The sequence below is a fragment of the Thermobia domestica genome, chromosome 2 (genome assembly GCF_964235325.1).
Source record: "Thermobia domestica chromosome 2, izTheDome1.hap1.1, whole genome shotgun sequence".
NCBI classification, from domain to species: domain Eukaryota; kingdom Metazoa; phylum Arthropoda; class Insecta; order Zygentoma; family Lepismatidae; genus Thermobia; species Thermobia domestica.
In genome coordinates this window covers 127743190-127762962 of record NC_137455.1, presented here as the reverse complement: position 1 = coordinate 127762962, position 19773 = coordinate 127743190, and the positions used below count along the sequence as shown (strand labels likewise).

The window sequence follows — 19773 nt, the reverse complement described above, 5'->3', positions numbered from 1 at the left end:
TTCTCTTTAGGTTCAGCCTTTTTCCTTCAAATTCTTATCCAAGATAATTCCAATGTCATTCGTTCAGTTGTTATTTCTCGTATATATAACCCTATATCCATTTTTTCCTTTTATCTCGAACTTTCCCATTTAGTCTCCTTGATGTATGCTATGCTTACTCTTCTCCTTGCTAGCGTTTCTAATAACCCGTAGCTCCTACCTGTCAAAATCCCGACATTCCACTTACCACCCATGGTCAACTACTGCAAATATGAAAAATTGCAGTAATTGACCCCCTCCCTGTGACATAATCGGCACTATAAAAATAAATATTTTGTATCTTTTAATTACTCATACCTTTATATTTTATCTCCTTACAAATAAAAATGAAAAGGTAAGTCAGTTCTAGTTTTTGATTAGATATATATTCACAGTGTTCTTACCAAAATACCTAAGAAAACTATGAGAATCACATGAATGCGCTCACCTTGTCTGAAAAACTTTTCGCCATCAACATCCCATAATACAATTCGTGTGTCCAACTTACAGTTCTTCTCCAAAGAGGGCAGAAGCTTACATTCGCACTGAGTTTGCAAGTACAGGGCTTTTAGCCATCTTATTTTCTTGATTTTCCCACGAAACGGTCAATTAAGTGGCGGATCCAGGGGGCAATCCCTCCCCCCAAAAGAGGAAACTTTCTTATTTTATATATATAGATAAAAACCAACACATAGTTTGGAGCTCTTAAAAGTATCTCTAAGTAGCAGTATTACAACCCACCGTCACCTCAGAAGTCCGTCCTGGATCCGCCCCCTGGGTCAATTACTGGTGCCGTTACCTTACCTAAACCTTTATTTTCAGAAGATGGCTAAGACCGAGTGGTTTTCCATTCTCCTAAGGTTGTGAACTGAGAGACCAACCCCTACTTATTTCATAACCCGCCGTCCTTGCACTTGAACTTAGAAAATGCTTATAAATCAGGGAATTTCAGGAAATGTATTGCCGGGTGTTTTTACTTTCAAAATGCAGACATGTTTGTATAAACCTTTACGTATTATAACAAAGCGACATTTTTCATACTGTTTGATAGTATTATATTGGAGCAAATCGAATTTGTTTTAATTAGTTGTAGTACAAAAATGCTTTGCAAGTAGCTATGTTGGTGTGGAAGTTTTAATAATAACATTATAATAATACAAATCGACTTGAAAGTTGAAAAATTATCATTAGGTATTTTATTTGGAAGTAGCATGCTAGTTTGGAACTTTGGACACATATCACATCTAGGCTGCAGACGTCCACCAGTCCACAGACGAAATACAAACAGAAATAAATGTATTCTTGTCTGCATTAAGTTAGGACTCCTTAAGTTAGAACTTTTGATATAATACATACATCTTTCGTTGGTTTGCTATCGGAGGTTGTTGAAAATGCAACAAAATGTATAATAATAATAATAATAATAATAATAATAATAATAATAATAATAATAATAATAATAATAATAATAATAATAATAATAATAATAATAATAGGTGTCGCTGGAGCGATTACGAAAATCTATTCGCATTTCTACGTGGCAATACAAAACAGCATCTGGCAGTACTATTCTGTTTACATTAACCAATAGTGTGCTCCCACTTGGGGATACGCGTACTGGCGTAGATTATGAGAATGGTGCTTTTCGAGTGCATGTGAGAAGTGGAAGTGTGGGTTAAATGCTGCTGACGTGTAGGAACATTCGAATTACATCCTTCTGGAACTGAGCGTGTACAGTGTTAATAACTAATTTGTTGTTGAACTTGAGTGCTTTTACATTATAAAGTCAGAGGTTATTGACACTTAATGCACAGTTAACAAAATGCGTGCTCTGATCATTACACATTTTTTTCTATTTTTCTTGTGGATTTTAGCTATCCATGCTGAAGAAGATAAACCAAAGGGTCCAAAAGTTACCGACAAGGTGAGTTCGCAAAATTATGTGTATTATGTATTGCTCGTATTTTAATATTTACAATTCAGTTTGTAGAAGGAATGCCATCTAAAGTAAGGTACAGTGGTGCTAGTGAGTGTTTCTCTACGATATGCAATGCACATTTTCGTATCATTATTAGTTCTTCTTTGTAACGGCTAACCATAATAATTTTTATTTTTTTTTTCATTTTTAGAAAAACAAATCTCAAAAAGCGTGCAGGTAAAGTTTAGCCACACTACTCGAAGTAATTGTTGAAAAATTTAGTTCTTTCACAGGGGGCTCAGTGGTAGAGCGTTCACCTACGGTGCTTGGGGTCCCTCGTTCGATCCCAGCTTGCGCCGTGTGGATTTTGTGGTGGACAAACCGTGCTCGTGGATTTTCACGCGGTTCTCCCGTTTCCTCCCACTTTCTTCCAGAATTGGCTGGTTTAAACCAGCTGTTTTTTCTCGGTAGTAGTTAAGAACAGCTACTTCTCATCTCCCGTGCACGAGGATACTTCTTAGTGTTGCACTACCTACTGAAATGATTCTATATCATGTATAAGTGGTAATTGAACACACAACAAACCCACATCATGTATTCATACTCCAGCATGGAGTAAGAATACAGAGTGATCTGAGTTTCTTATATGTTCTATTACCACTTGTACACCAAATAGAATCATTTTTCTACGTAGTGCAACAGTAACAAGTATCCACGTGCACGGGACATGCGATATGTTTTAAAATCCCCCCCCCCACATAGTCATTAACTAAGTACAAGGGCACATTATTAATCTTTCCATACGATATAAAAACAGATATTCGTAGAAAAACACGTTTCAATAAAGTTTACTATTGATAAAATACAACGAAATGCCGTACTTTTTTTTGGTGTATATATATATATATATATATATATATATATATATATATATATATATATATATCATACAAACCCCACGAGAGGCATAGTGAAATGAGAAGTATCTTTGGTATCTATTTATGTATAAATGGTTCAGAAGAGCCAAAGTGGACTCAAATAATTCGTATCTTCATTTACTTTTCTTACTGATATGCAAATTAAATCGTTGAATTTCTTTAACTTGAATTAATAAAAGTCGTTGTTAACTAACTTGGACTAAATTAGTTCTTCTGTACTCTGTAGTACTTTGAAATTCTCCATATGTAATTCTGTATAATGGTTTCATTTGTGCAACTGTTTATCTTTGTCCTTCTGAAATGACTCGTGACAATTATATTAAGTCAGTACAACGTATGTTTATCAGGAGTCCTTCGTAAGTGAGTCGGCAGACGTATCGCATTTGTGGCCAATTAGTTCTGGTTCCGAGTTCAAATGGAGAACAATTTCTCTCGGATGTAAGTCGAGAAGCGGTTTGGATTCCGCTTTAAGCTTATGTGACCCCTTCCAGCATAACTCGGTTGTTACATAATTACACCAAGGCGAAACAAACTTATTTCTGTCCATATATGATATGAATACATAGAGCAAATTATTTAAACCAGAAAAACATGCTTTAAACCAAAAAATCCCGGTTTTTGCCAACCCTGCTTGCTTCATTCCACCTTTTCATTCAGGCAAGGTTCTAGGACACAGGTCCACCTTTCCATTTAGCTGTAATAAAGACAGGAAACAACGTGATCTGCGGGGCTCTAACCCTCCTTCACTCGCTGACGCTCCCTCTTGAATACTATGTGAATTAAATATTAAACTTTGGTACAGAAAGAAATCAACCTACTTACTAACCTATATGGGGGGAACCTGTGTTCTAGAACCTTCCCTTTCATTCATCGATCATCACCTTCTCCTTTAGCCTAACCGGCATAACCTTGGGACGTAAAACTTAAGAGATTTCATTTTAATTCTTTTACAAACTTCCTTGTGATACTTCTCTAATAAGTTTGTTTCGCGACATGACAATACTCCACTTTGAATAGATGAAGATCAATAGCCACAAGAAGAAATAGTTGAAAAATTAAAGATCTTTCAAGAATTGCGTATATATACGGTATCTAATAGGTTTTTTAAGTGCAAACCTGGCTAGGTGGCTACTAAAAAGCACGAATTCTATTTAGCCAAGTGAGGGCAGCGCAAAGCTGTTGAGCCAACGCTTGAGCGTCAGAAACAGGCATGTCAGCGCGGTGGGTGTGTTCATAAGCGAAGGTGGTGAAAACATTTGGGTTCCCGCAGTGATAAGAGTTCTTAGAGCACTTGTGATTATTTCAAACTAGTAACGCTACACTTATAAACTTAAAGTACTTCTTTTGCACACTGTACTTTCAGGATGTGGAGGTGAAATTGAATGCCAGTACTATGCATGAAACGGCAAATTTGTACGGGACAAAGTTTTGCGTTCGACAGAATAAAATTGTAATTATACGGTGTGCAGGTTCACTTTATAAGGACCTCCGCTTACAAGTATAGATACACGTCTGGACGTATACCATAAAAACGAATGTGCAGAGAACACGAACTAATGTTATCTGAGTCAGGCAGAAGCGCAATAGGTTGGCCGGCGCGGTTGCGTCCTCAGAAACTAGCACATCAGCGACAGGTGGTGTTGGCTAAAATCGAAAATGCAATCTAATACAGTCAGGACAGGAGTGCAGCAGACTCGCACGGTTTTGCGTCCACAAGGAGGTACATTAGCGATGGAGGGTATGTGCATGAACGAGGATGGTAAAAGCACTTGATATCACATTAAAACACTTAAGATGGTTTCACATTTGTAACTATACTTGTATACATAAGATATAAATTTCTTACATCACCTTGAAATACTCCATTGGTAGAAATTAGTATGTTTCACAGTCGTCTTTGTTATGCATTCATTCATTTTAATTCTAGTATAGTTCTTGTAATGGCGTAACATTACACTTTTATATGAAATACTGGTTTCTTGCATTGCGAAGAATTCTTCCGATAGTGGAATTCAATAATTTACAAATCCTCTTTCATATGCATTGACTCATTTTAATTGTAAAATAACCATTTTTATGACTAACCATTGTGAAATTTTTGGGAAGGTTCTAGATTACTGGTCCCCCATGTAGGTTAGTAGCTGGGTTGGTTTCTGTAATAAAGTTTATACATTTAATTTACACAGTATTGCCGAGCGAGCGTTAGCGAGTGTAGGCGGGTTAGAGCCCCGCAGGGCACGTTATTACTTCAATGTCTGTCTTTATTACTGTTCAATGGGAGGGGGACCAGTAATCTAGAACCTTGCCAAATTTTTTCATGCTCTCTCATCGAGAGTTGAACCCGATACGACATGCAATAAACTCGCATACGCTACCCAGTAGACCAGGGGAGAGCAATCATCCTTCATGAATTTGATTAATGTACTTGAGCAGTTTTATTTAAAATAAAACTCAAACTTTCATACTTCTTGTGTATGAAGGTCTGAATACTATACTAAAAGGTCTGAACATAAATTGAAAAATATGACCTTTAGGTGCTATCGTAGTTGAGTAAACAGAGTGTAGACTTGGTCAGTTCTTTGTCGAAACGTAACTCCCAATAAATGTATTAAGCTTGTAATGGATAGCAGCTCCACACGATGTGCTGACAAAATTGATAATTGAACTCCTGTTGAGGCTAGTGGATGAAACCCAATGTCTATGTTATCAAAATATATATTTTTATATCAGCACTCACGTGAACTTTTTAGTACTAATGACAAGGTAATTACAGTATTTTGTATTTCATGTAATGGAAGTATTGTTCACTAAAAATGGGAAAATATTTTCAGGTATGGTTCGATATAACGATTGGAGATGAGCCAGCGGGAAGGATAGAAATCGGTTTGTTTGGAAAGACAGTACCAAAAACTGTAAAGAATTTCGTCGAGTTGGCTAAGAAGCCAGAAGGAGAAGGCTACAAGAAGAGCGTGTTCCACAGGGTTATTAAAGACTTTATGATCCAAGGTGGGGACTTCACAAAGGGTGATGGGACTGGAGGTAAGTTGTGAACTAAGTCTCAGTAAAATACTGTTATGTGAATTTATTTTCTATTATTATTAATCGATATGATGTGACAACTTGAAGATAGTAATTAGTTATTTTTTACATGCTAGTATACATTACTGCTATAACATGAATAAAGGTTTGATAACACATTCTTCGTAAGCCATTTTATAGAACTGTTTTAAATTTTACAATTAACAACCACTATCTTTAAAGCTTTTTTTTTTTTATTGTTTTTGGCCCATTAAAATTATGTAATAAAATATACTTAGTTATTTACCTTATTGTTCATAGTTACTTTTGCTCCTTTCTTTCTTTATTTGTTTTTCTATAGCTTCTGAAGATTTCGTCGAAGGGCATATTTTCTAAGGAGTTCAAACTGATGTTGTATCACATTCCTACTTGTTTTTCTTAATGCAAGTGTGTTAGAAAACTGATATTTATACCTAAATATTTAAAAACTTCATGTTTGAGTATGTTTCTTTATTTAGGGTTTTTGCAAGTGTTATATTCATCTGTTTAGTCACATATAACAAATAGTTTTTCCAGGAATAAGAACATCTCGAAAATAAATCAAAGATCTTGGATGGTATCGCCAATTATAACACTCCTCTTTTCAGGAATGAGAGAAATAAAAAAAAAATAAATGAAAATTATGAAGCGGAAGTCGCTAATTATAACAACACCATCTCAGGGTATTGGGAAAAAAAAATCAAGGTTATATTAGACTTAATGTTCAGGTTGCGTTAGCTTTAGCAAAAGAGAAGGAAGACAATATAATAAAGTTATTATCTATCATCAGAAGATTTCCAAATTCTTGTTTTGTGGCCAACCAAGAAATAAGAGTTAACATTGTCCAGCTTAATTAGTATATATAAAGAAAATAAGCAATTAGAACTGTCTAAGTTCAAGTTTATAAATTGCATTTGAAATCATAAAGTCAAATTCTCAAGACTAGTTTATTTGTGCCATTAGTTAACGATTACATTATAATAGATTTTTTAAAAAAAAATTTGTGTCATTAAACATTTGCCTCCATCATGGTATCTCAAAGATACTTTATCGACATTTTATATGGAAATATGTTATCATAGTAGTTTAACATATTCGGATTATCAAACATGATTCTCAACGTTGATACATATAGGAAATTCTTAATACTAAAACAAAATTGGCGATCCATCCTCTCTACTTCTATATTTCTAAATAGACATCTTAATTGAGCGTTCATTCTTTATAGTATCCCTGTCGTATATCAAATGAAATACAAACATAGGCCATATCATTACTAATACAACGTCATTCTTTTAACTTAAAGTGAATAAGTAGCATTATTACTTCACATTAGCCTATTCATCATTTTCATAATACATATAACGTGGAAAACACTGCTATCAATGAAGAATGAAATATTTACAAATGTATAGTGAGTGAAAAAAAAAAAAACTACTCGACAGGTTCAAATATTAGAACGCCTTTCCAACTATTATTATTTTAACTTATTATTGTTTCTGTTCATAATCAGTTAAGCTTGAAGAGGGATGGATACGCGTAAGGAATCATATTCTAATTGGGTGAAGCAAGTTGAGACATATTCCAACGTTACTAGTCCCGATGAGGCAAAATATATGTTTAATGGATTGGATAGGCACGTAATTATAATCATGGCACGTTCAAAGTAAACATCTACCTACAGAAGGAAAAAAAAAAAAAAACGTTGCACGAAGTGATAGTTTTAGAAATAATGATATTAAATCCAAAGGTATGTCCAAATAAAATTTCACCGGATCAGCACAGACCGATATCAACATCAAAGAATACGTTAATTTTCTCTTAAATTTTTCCTAACCTACAATACTAAATATATGTTGCGAAAACAATGTGACAAGACACATGAAAGAGAATTTTAAATTACGAGCATATTACGAGATACTATGAAAAGGGCACATCACTAAATAATAAAACACGTTCAAAGTACAATTTTTCCGATTTCACACATATTGCGCATGTAGAAATGTATTACAAATCAATATTAAAGAGCACACGATGAAATATGGAAAGCGCACATACAAACTATATTACGAAATAATATCAAAAGGACACACGGCAAAATATGGAAAACACGTTCAAAGTACAATTGTTACCGGCTCTACACTTAGGATATACTTTTCCCTAACCTACACAAATGTATTTTAAAAAGGACACAGTAGTATATATATAAATGAAAACACTCTCAAAGAAATTTCATCATCATTAACACTTACCAATGACATACGTTACGGAGCATTTAATATTCTAACATAAACCGTCAAGTTATCACAAGTGCGTTCAAAGTGAAGTTCACCCCGGCAAAACAAAATATATCACATGACAAAATAAAAGGCACATATTAGATTTGAAATCACAGGCAAAATTAAATTCTCTAACCTAACCAAAATATTATAGGACACATCTTCTTTAAATTCAGATTTAACCTACCTACAGGCACATATTAGATTCGAAAGCACGGACAAAATTTAATTTCCTAACCTAGCCGACATAAATATTATGATTCACACATTTAAGTTTGACCTAACCTAACCTACCGCAAATATTTCACGAAACAAAACACCATTATGGGACATAATGTATCAATGTATTTAGACTAAGCCTACCTAACCTAAACATTAAAAAAAAAAAAAATCTCAAAGTACATTACTATGGAGGAGTGCGTGCAAAGTAAAGTTTATCGTGTCAACACACAAAATTTTCAGGTTCACGTATCAAGTACATAAGATTTAATACTTCGATCATACATGCTTATAGCATGCAATTATAAGTACATGAGTGGACTATGATAATGAGCTTGAAAGACGCGTAACGCTTTTCGATTTAACTACACATAGCGATCTTGAAGCACTTCATGACTGAACAAGAAAAACAGAGAAAAGATATTACCAGTTAGGAAGGTTCCACAGGTTATGCAAGTCCAATCTTTCAGTTCAATAGGCAGGTTTCGTATACCCACTTCTTAAACTCCAAAAATTGATGCCACTGGATCACCAGTTCGATACCCTACAGTCGTAGGAGACCGTCCGTGTGGCCCATTGTCGTCAACTTTGAAAAACTACATCCCCCTTGCCATCACTATACCTCACCAGTAATGGCGGAGATGGTATTTGGCGGCCTTGGGCCTAAAGGTATTTAAATTAATTTTGAAGTCAGGCTCCTCGGTTGCTTTCTTCACTTTCTAATTGTCTAGGTTGACCAAAAGATTAAAATTTAGACAAGGTTAACTTCCCAGATATCTACTTTAGCTATCAAATTTCCAAATTTAAAGGAGCCTAACTCAGACCGCCTTCTATATTCTTTACATCATGGTGGTAAACTACGTCATTTTAGTCGCGTCACCAGACCTTAATAAGCGCGGTTTTAATATTACATAATCGACTACGAACTAAAATAAATTTATGTCTTCTGTTACTATACAAAACCCTATTCAAATAAGCAGTCATTCTATCTATTAAATGACATTTCCTAATTATCGGAAATAACCACATAACATAAATTTCAAACTCACCTAACCACGTCTTGAAAATAATTCCCGTTGTTATGACGACCGCTGTTCTCACTGTTTAAGCGGGTCGTCATTTGCAGAATAGATGCCCGCATAGCGATTCAAACGCCCTCTTGTAGTGATAGCCAGAATGAGTAACAAATGAACATCAGAATGAGTAACAAATGAACATCAGAGTGCATAACGAATGAACAATGGGTAGTATCACGTGAATAATTGACAGAAATACGTATATGAGGTAAAGTAAAAGTATAAATTAATTTTTTTTTTTTTACTATATTAGCTATGAATGGAATTATTACAGTAACGCGAACAGTTGCAGAAAAGACAGTTCGAAATTTTGGTGGTAAGTTATTGGTGTGTTTGCGTATTTCATATAAAACTAATCACCCTTTGCATCATTTATTTCATTGGCAACGAAACAAATTAACATCAAAACAAATCTTCGGAGGCACTCAGGTGCAGTATTACAATACACGAACCAACTTTAATACTGTATAAACAACCGGTACGTATTACAATACGGGTAAACATTACAATCCGGGAGCCAACTCGAATAGAATTTAAACAACCGTTAATCGGTCTGTTACACACAAACAGTTCTAATTTTTTTAATATCTGGAGTAAATATCAATTTTCTTATACACCGGGTCTAAGAAAAGCAAATAGGGATGTGATGCGGGAGTAGCTCAAATTTTCTTCTCAGGAAATACGTCCCGTGACTAAGTTCTCAGAAGAGGACAATATCTAAGAGGAAAAAAAGCACACTAGATAAATAACTTCTGTTATATTTTATTCCATAATCTCTAAGTTTATTTGTTCTAACCGGACGATTCATTTTCTGGCGTCATTTCGGTAACCATTTTTTCTTTGAAATCTTTCAAATGTTTCAGATACAGATTAATGTCCATTTTACACTGAAACAAAGTAACAACGTATATAAGAAATAACAAAAAAGAAAGAAAAGAATTAAAAATACAAAAACACACACACACACACAATATATATATATATAATATAATATGTACCATATTTACAGAGACTTTAACTTGTTACATGATTTTGAGTCAAAAATATCTGATAATAAACTATTATACAGTGATGCCAGCCTGAAGTATAAGGAACGTTGTATAATTGATTATGTGGGCGTTGCGTATGTAAGTAATGCATGACTGCGAGTAAGACGGACAGGTACGCAAAAATTGATAACAGAGACCAACAATTTGGAGTTAATTTTCCCATTGATAATTTTATGGAGAAACGGCAAGTCCACCACCATACGGCACTGAAGGAACTCTTTGTTTGACAATGGTAAGAAAGAAATTAAGGACAGAATCAAAACGGGATAAGTTTGAAGCACAGGCCATATTCCATATCGGTGAGCAATATTCGATTTTAGGAGATACAAAAGCTTTGAAGGAAATACTAAGTGATTTGAGATCGCGAATTTTAGCAATCTGTAAAGAATGCCCAGCATTCTTAATAGCACTCTTACCAGTAAAGGTGATGTGATCAGCAAATGTAAGTCTATCATCGAACAATATTCCGAGATCTTTGTGTTTCGATTCTTTCGATAGGATTGTTATTAATACAATAATTGTGATAAATTTTCAAAGAAATACTAAGAGTACAACATTTTTGAGGGTTTAGTTTTAAATTCCGAGTCGTACACCAGTCCGTAAGTTTAGTAGGAATTTGTTGAAGTAATAGGGCATCATCTATGGTGGAGATTTTATGGAAAAATTTTACAATCAGCAAAGAGAAGAATGTTCGTAGATGGTAAAGACAGGAAGGAAGAGGAACCATCCATGTAAAGAAGAAAAAGCAGTGGTCCTAGAACACTACCCTGGGGAACTCCAGAAAGAACTGGGACAAATTTGGATGAAGTATCTGGCATAATCTGTTGCATACGATTAGTAAAATAATATTTTAGTAAAGACAGGAATCTATCATAAAGGTTAAATCTGTTGGATAGCTTGTAAAGAAGCATAAGGGTGTCAACTTTGTATGCTTGGAGCGTTGGAGAACTCTATAGAACTACAGTTTATAGCATGAATAAGAAATTCTGCTAGATTGGTGAGGCATGATTTCTGTTGCAGGAAGCCATGCTGTGCAATATTCAAATAAGGGGTTGTGAACTTGTAAAGTCTGTCCTTAATGATTTTCTCGCAAAGAATTGACAACGGAGAGAGAAGGGAAATGTGTCTATAGGAACATACATCAGTTTTAGTGCCAATTTCCAAAGAAAACAGTAACATCAATAGTTTCCTTTTTTTAACTGTTGGTGTTAATAAGTTGTTGTGTGGCGGTTACATACACTAGCACAAAATTTGAAGGTGACACTTAAAGGAGCAGTTCGACTTAGAAATGCATTTTTTACAATTTATTACGATTTATAGAGTTGAAAATTCTAAAAGGAATGGTGTTTGTTTGATCGCGATACGTTCAGTCGTTAGCCAGTAACAGAGGAAGAAAGATTTTGTGATTACGTCATTGGTGGGCAAGGAGCGAGAGCAGGCTTACATACTACACAGTGCCAAGCATTTCGTTTGTGAGAGGTGCGGTGGCACGTTCTAAGTTCGGTTTCCTTTTCCAGAACTGATCGCAAAGACTTACAAATATCATCTGCATGTAGAAAATGATATCTGATGGTGGGCTGTACAAACGTTCTTATATTATAAAACGTATCCTATAAAGCATGAGTTCAGAGTTTCAAAAAAAAAAAAAAAAAAAAAAAAAAAAAAAAAAAAAAAAAAAAAACGAAACCAATATATAAATAGATGGCGGATGAGATTGCTGCAACACCTAAGTACAAGGTGACCAGAACTTTCACTTTCAAAAACGGGACGCATACGAATCTGCGATGGGAGGGGTGACTTCCACATTGCATTTTGGGACTCAGCAGTGTTTTCAATTTACAAAATACACAAGTAAGAATAACACAGCCTTTCTAACTTAAGTACTACCCAACAATACTTTTAACTACTTCAACACTCAGAATTCCCACTCAATTCCCACTTGAACCACAAAACACCCAATGAGTGTTGGTACGGAAGAGTGTACAATTAGCATTGCCCATTTATATTTTGAATAAAAATTACGGGACACCTGGGTCCTGTTTGCTTAAAAACGGGACATTTAGGCGTCAGAACCCAGACTATGATATGTATATCATGTTTACTAAAAACTTTCAAAAATATCTAAATAATAGCTTAAATCAATTTTGTCACTCAAAGAAACTGGGGGGCCTAGGCCCCCGGCCCCAGCCTAGATCCGCCACTGGCATTAACTTTTCTTTCAGTAAACTTGACTTCTCGAAGGCAGGCTCTTCAAGATGTTTGGAACACGAGTGATTTTATTTGGTACATTTTTTCCCATTGAGTTTCTTGGGCCATAATTTATATCGATCTGGTGATTTCTCACGACTTAGAAACGTAAGAAAAGATACTTTACGTCCTCAGCTTCAATTGCACAAGATTTACAACCGAAAACACAGCAAGTGTTAGGCATTTCTACTTCACTTCACAGACACAGCACGTGCTGTACTAACACGTGTTTTCTACTTCACACTAGTGTTTCTTTCAGAAAAAAATCCGGGGGGGGGGGAGGGACACTTAGTATTCGAAGAGGCACATTATTTTTACACAGTACTATTATATTTATTACATTATAGACGTATTATTTTGGTCTCCTCCGGATGAATCTCTGAGCTCCAGGAGGCAGTGCCACCCCAAAAACATGTCTGGAAGAAACACTGTTTCGCACAACAAACGTAATTACTGCTCTCTCTCTACTCTTTTTTTATACTAATGCTATAGGAAAAACAATTAACAAAAACTTCCCTCAAGAATTCAACACAGAGCAAGACTGCTAACAAATCCAAAACACAATCTATTAAATCCAATGCACTATTAAAGGTTATCAGCTACGTACAAGGGAGTGGTTGCTGACTCACATTGCGTTTCTCGCGTATCCCACCCATGACGTCACCATTTACGATTCATCAAAAACAAATGCCTGTAGAAGCTGAACGAGACGGCCTATCAAGATATAAAAAAATACGGGTCTCTTATTTTTTGTTTCTCTTTCTATTGCACCAAACTTGTTTTTAACTCGAACTGCTCCTTTAAAGTAATAATAATAAACGCAACTATCTACATACGCGTGTGAAATATTGCTCTCAAGCTTTGAGCTAATGTGTATGGATGCCTACCAATAATTCAAAAAAGTGATTGTTGATATTAGTGTTTTCTTTAAAAAAGAAAAATGTATTAAATTTAATAACATTTAAAAATATTTGTAAACCCTATGTTCTTCAATTCCTGTTTGGCAGTCGATGGCAGAATTATCGATTGCAAAATTGTACCAGGAAATCAGTCATCCGATTATGACTCTAAGGCCTGTAAGTAAGGTTAATGATCGTTAATCTTAACGAAAATGTGGGACAAAGTGTTTTAAACATTATTGGTATTTTCTGTTTTGTTGATGTTAGTAAGGATATTGAGATCTGGTATCGTAGTTGGTTCTTATCATGGATATTAACGAGTAGTATAGTACCCGAAGTGTACAGTTAAGCAATATATGTGAACTACTTAATGAAGTACATCACGCATGGTCGTTAGTGTAATGAGTAAAACGAACTTAGATGAAGTGTCTTCCTTCCGGAGAGGAATTACATGAGTATTCATTTAAAGGCAGTTACTTTTCAGTGAGTTACTGTACTGACAGTTCCTTTTTGCAAATTACTTACTCCTCATGGTACTTTTGTGTGAATTGTGGTCTGGGTTTGAGTGGGGATGATGGACTTCAAAGTGATAAAACGTTTGAACAATTTAAAAAATAAGTTACTGGTAGTTTGTGTGTGAAAAAAATTAATTATATGCAGTGTCGAACTGGCCAAGTTGATATATATACAGTATATATATATATATATATATGTCTGTAACAAAACTGCACTACTTAACCCAACGTAAGAAATACTGTGTCTTTCATGATTCACAGCAAATAATACCGTTCATATTAAACGTTACATCTATCAGAGGCCTTAGTTGGTATGTATGATAATAACTTACAAAGTAATTGTTCACATAATGCCATAATTTGTCTATATGATACAAATGATCTCGGTATATTGCTTTTGAAGTTATACTGTTAACATATTGCAAAATATGGTATTACAGTAATGATTGTGAGCAAAACTTAATATATCAGTACAAATAAAATACCTAATGAATATTAAGAGAAGCAAAAAAGTTCATTTTCCTATAAATGTCTCTCAGAACATATGCCATCCCTTAGCCACCTTCAGTGCTGCCAACCTCTGTGACATGCTGTACACCAATTCTTGGCACACATCAACTTATATTTCTTGGTACCGTACGGTAACAATGGCTTAAAAGAGCTCTTTCCTGGTCTTAAAGATTTTTCCCAGAAACCGACGGGACATGAGGTGCCATACATTCTCAATGGGATTCATATCTGGGGAGCTCGGTGGTAACCACAATCGGTTAATGCACATTTCAGTACACCACATACTAACTGCTCGTGCTCTGTGACAGGGAGCTTTATCGTCTTGGAAGTTAAGTACTGTAAATTTTCACACGAAAAGTAATCGCTAGCAGTTGGCAATAAACTTTTCGATAGTATTGTGGTGTATTGTTCGGCAGAAGCAGTTCCAGTTCAGATTTGCAGTCTGCCCATACCTCTCGAGGTGAAACAGCCCGACATCATAACATTTGCAATGAACTTTTGTGTTATCAAAACGCAATCACTCTTCAGTTCCTTACCTTTCCTTATCCAGAGCCCGCTACCATTCCCAGGCAGCATAAATTTCATTTCGTCAGAAAATATTACGTGTTTCCATTGGTCAACACCTCAGGTATCGTACATGTCACAAAACTGTTTCCTCGCTTTGATGTGCGTTTTCGAAACGCAAGTTTTTTTCAAGGGCCTCTTGGAAATTTCTTCTTTCTTCAGTTCCCTGACAATAGTCATGTGGAACACAGTGACAACACCATCATCAGAAACAGTTCGAGCAATTTTTCTTGAGATAGAGAATCGATCGTTTAACACTACAACCTTTATTTTCCGCACAATATGTGGACTTATTCTTGGTTTTCTCCCACAATTTCTAGTCTGGGATGACGTGGCAAGATTACTTTGCTTCCTAAGAACTCTTCCTACTGTTGTGTGATCCATACGAACTTTTGCAGCTATCTGCTGCTGCGAAAAGTCCGCTATTTCAGAGCATGTATCATCCCTTGTTTGCACGGTGACGTATCGCGTATTATTTTATCCATGAGATATACAAGTCTCAATTACTGCACAAACTTGCTACGATAATGCACAGTATAACTCAGAAAACTCTTGGAAAACTGAATAAATCTGGAACAACGATTTTCCACACAATTTCCACCTGTAACCAGACTATATCTAATTAATAGGCATCAGCCATTTCCACAAAGATATCAGTGCCACCTGTTCGGAGAAAGCAAATTAAAAACAGCGTTGAAAATAGTACAAAAAAGCATTAAACAACAATTCGAGACTCGATTCGACATTGTAGGGTACATAATTATTGATATTGAAACATATTTCAATGTTTCTGTAAATTTCTTGAGTGGTGCAGTTTTGTTACAGACTATATATATATATAATCTGAACACGTAAGTTGCAACTTATATGACAAAACCATATATTTCGTATTGAATAAATAAGTAAAAACAGATCGCATTAACAGTTACAATGATACTGAGACAATCAAACGTAATCGTAAAGTTTTTCGGTTTGACTATTTCGGTTTGACTTTGACTATTTTTTACGCAGTTCTCCACTTGATGAGGCAATCAAATTAATTACTTTTTCTTTGTCATTATGAAATATTTTTTTTCTGTAAACATAAAAAGTAAAGGTGTGGTCGCCGGCTCTTACCTTACCTTACCACTTGGCGCTACAGCCCTGGGTGGGCTTTGGCCTCTTCCACTATTTGCCTCCACTCTTCCCGATCTTTGCATTTTTCTTTCCATCCTCGAACCTTCAATTTTTCCAAATCACTTTCCACCCCGTCCAGCCATCTGGTTTTTGGCCTTCCTTTTCTTTTGCTGGAGTAGAGTCTTTCTTTCATGATTTTGTATGGCATCCTGTCGCTGTCCATTCTTATTACATGTCCCAGCCACCTTAGTCGATTCGATTTTATAAACCTGACTATATCCTGATTCTCTATTATGTCGTTGATCTCTTCGTTAGTTCTGATTCGCCAGGTTTCTTGTTCTTTGATTGGTCCGTAAATTTGCCTTACTATTCTCCTTTCGAAAGTTCTGAGTTTTTTCTCGATTTCTTTTGTCAGTGGCCATGTTTCGGAGCCGTATGTTACTACTGGTCTTATTAAAGTTTTGTATATTCTCATTTTTGTTCCCCTACTTGTGTTTTTACTTTTTAGTAACTTCATATTTGCGCAATATGCTTTGTTGCCTAGTTGTATTCTTTCCTTTACAGTATCTTTTATGGAGTTTTTATCTGTGATTGTTAGGCCTAAATATTTAAACTTGTGTAGTTTTTCAAATTCTTTACCTTCTATTATGATTGATTTTTGATTTCTTTCTGTTGCGTACGCTGTTATTACCATGTACTTTGTTTTCTTTATATTAGTTCGCAGTCCTATTTTGTTAACCTCTTTCTCTAGCTGTGTGTATGTTTTCCTCATGTCTCTCTCTGTGCGTGTTACTATGGCTATATCATCGGCATAGGCGCATATTTGTGTGGTTTTCGTGAATATTGTTCCTCCTTTATATATGTTGCAGATCGCGGCGTGCAGTGCTATTATGAACAATGTTGTGGATAAGCTGTCACCCTGTTTCACTCCTTTATAGTACTTGAATTCTTCGCTTAGACTGTCTTCTATTTTTGCTTTTGCTGAGGTTTCCTCTAATGTCATGTGTGTGAGTTTTATCAGTTTCCCAGGTATCTTGAATTCCTTCATGGCTTTTATTAGTTGCTTTCTGTTCACGCTGTCAAATGCTTTCTCATAATCTACAAAGAGGATATGCAATTTTACTCCGTGTTCATAGTGTTTTTCAATGATCTGCTGCAATGTGAATAATTGGTCTGTTGTACTTTTATTAGGTCTAAACCCGCATTGATATTCTCCTAGTATCTTTTCAGTGTATTTCTTTATTCTTTCATTGATTATCCCTGTCAGAACTTTATAAGTTGTGTTTAACAGCATGATTCCTCTGTAATTGGAGCATTCAGTTTTATCTCCTTTTTTGTGTAATGGTATGATTATTCCTGTTTTCCATTTTTCTGGTATCCTTTCTTCTTCCCATATTTGTTCTATCAGCCTATGTATTTCTTCTTTCATTCGGGTTCCGGAGTGTTTTAGCATTTCCGCTACTATTTCGTCTTCACCTGGTGATCTGTTGTTTCGTAATTTTCTGATGGCTTTATCCACTTCTTCTTTTGTAGGTTTATTCTCATTGTCATCACTGTCTGTATTATCTGTCTCTTGCTGAGTTCCTTCTTCATTGGAGTTGTTCTGTTCAATTTCACCATATTGTGTTTGGAAATATTCTACCCATCTCTGTAGTATCTTCTGTTCATCTCCTATCAGTTCTCCACTTTTATCCCTGAATCCTATGTTTCTTGGTAAGTAGTCTTTGTTTATTCTCTTTATTGCTGCATAACACTTTCTTGCTTCATTTTGTGTGCTCAGTGCTTCTATTTCTTGTATTTCACGTTTCATTTTTTCCCTCTTCTTTCTTCTGCATATTTTATTAGCTTCTTTTCTTAGCTCTCGGTATCTTTCATAGTTGCCTCGTGTTTCTCTCTGTAGCAGTTTTTGTCTTGCTTTATTCTTTCTGTCTATTATATCCTTACATTCTTCGTCGTACCAGTCTCTAGTCTCTTCCTTGTGTTTCTGTCCGATTGTACTATCTGCTGCTTCTTTCAGCGCCGACTCTACCCTTTCCCATTTTTCTTCTATTGTTGTTCTCTCGTTTGTTTCCCAATTTTGCACTATTTTGTTTATTTCTTTTTCATATGCTTGTATGTTCTCTTTTGTTTCAAATTTATCTACGTTCCACTTTTTTCTTACTTTCTTTTGAGTGTTTTGCATCTTGCTTATTTTTTCTTTGAGTTTGACTTTAACTAGAAAGTGATCAGAGTCGCAGTTATATCCTCTGTGTGATCTTACGTCCGTTATCGATGTAGCATGTCTTTGGTTGGTGATGACGTGATCTATCTGGTTTATAGTATTGTTATCTGGCGATTTCCATGTTCCAAGGTGTATTCTCTTGTGCGGGAAGTAGGTGCTTTTTATGGTCATTCTGTTTCGTATTGCAAATTCTTTTAGTAGGTTTCCATTTTCGTTACTTTCATCGTGGAGTGAATATTTTCCAGTAACTTTGTCAACCGTGTCTTTGTTTCCTATTTTCGCATTGAGGTCTCCTAGAATTATCACCATGTCGTATTTGGCTATCTTGTCACATGTTCTCTCCAGTAAACCATAAAATTCTTCTTTTTCTTTTTCACCTTTTTCTTCTGTTGGAGCGTGTACTGATATTAAGGTTATATTTCTGAATTTTCCTTTGATCCTTAATGTGCATATGCGTTCATTTACTGGATTGAATTGCAATACGCTTTTTCTTATTTCTTTCCGTATTATGAAGCCTGTACCATATTGTCCTGTTCTTGTGGGTGTGCCACTGAAGTAGACTGTGTAGTTCTTCTTATCTATTCTTCCATGGTTGTGCCACCTTATCTCTTGAATTGCGGTGATGTCTATTTTGTGCTCTGTGACTTCGTTTGCTATTTCTTCCATTTTTCCAGGTAGTAACATTGTTTGTACATTCCAGGTTGCCAGTATCAGGTCCGTTTTCTTTCTCCCGTCGTCTTCATTCTTCTGTCCTATCCGAGGCAATGGTGTAGTTTTCTGAACATCTTGTTTTTCCGAGACAAGGTTGTTAGCCCTGCGCCCAACCCCCAACCTGGAGGACCAGGAGTTTTCTGTCAGGGTCGTCTTCCCTTAGCCTTTGTAGGTCCTCCTACCAACTGCAAGGCAGCAGTGCTGATTTGGTCCGCCCCGAATTTTTCGGTACCTGCTATATCTAGCAGGCCTTCCCCAATCCGCCACCTGGGGAGGCGCCTGGTGGGAGTTCAGCTTCTCCCCCAGGGGTCGCCGGCTCATTTAATTAAAATAATTTTGAAGAGATATTCACATTAAATGATCCGGGGACCCATAAACCCTCACAACAAGTGAAAATTTCACCGTTGTCGGCCAAGGCAGCTAACAGCAGGAATAC

General features: G+C 35.7%; 1 protein-coding gene across 1 annotated transcript in view; it reads left to right on the top strand.

The window, feature by feature from the left end:
• Positions 1-1596: 1596 nt before the first annotated feature.
• The window catches only part of LOC145675448 (peptidyl-prolyl cis-trans isomerase B), a 38757-nt gene continuing 20580 nt past the window's right edge, over positions 1597-19773 (top strand). Inside the window, exons 1-2 of the mRNA XM_081745875.1 lie at positions 1597-1942; positions 5706-5913. Of these exons, the coding sequence (XP_081602001.1) occupies positions 1841-1942; positions 5706-5913 (310 nt within the window). The 5' untranslated portion in view covers positions 1597-1840. The remainder of the gene's footprint in view (positions 1943-5705; positions 5914-19773) is intronic.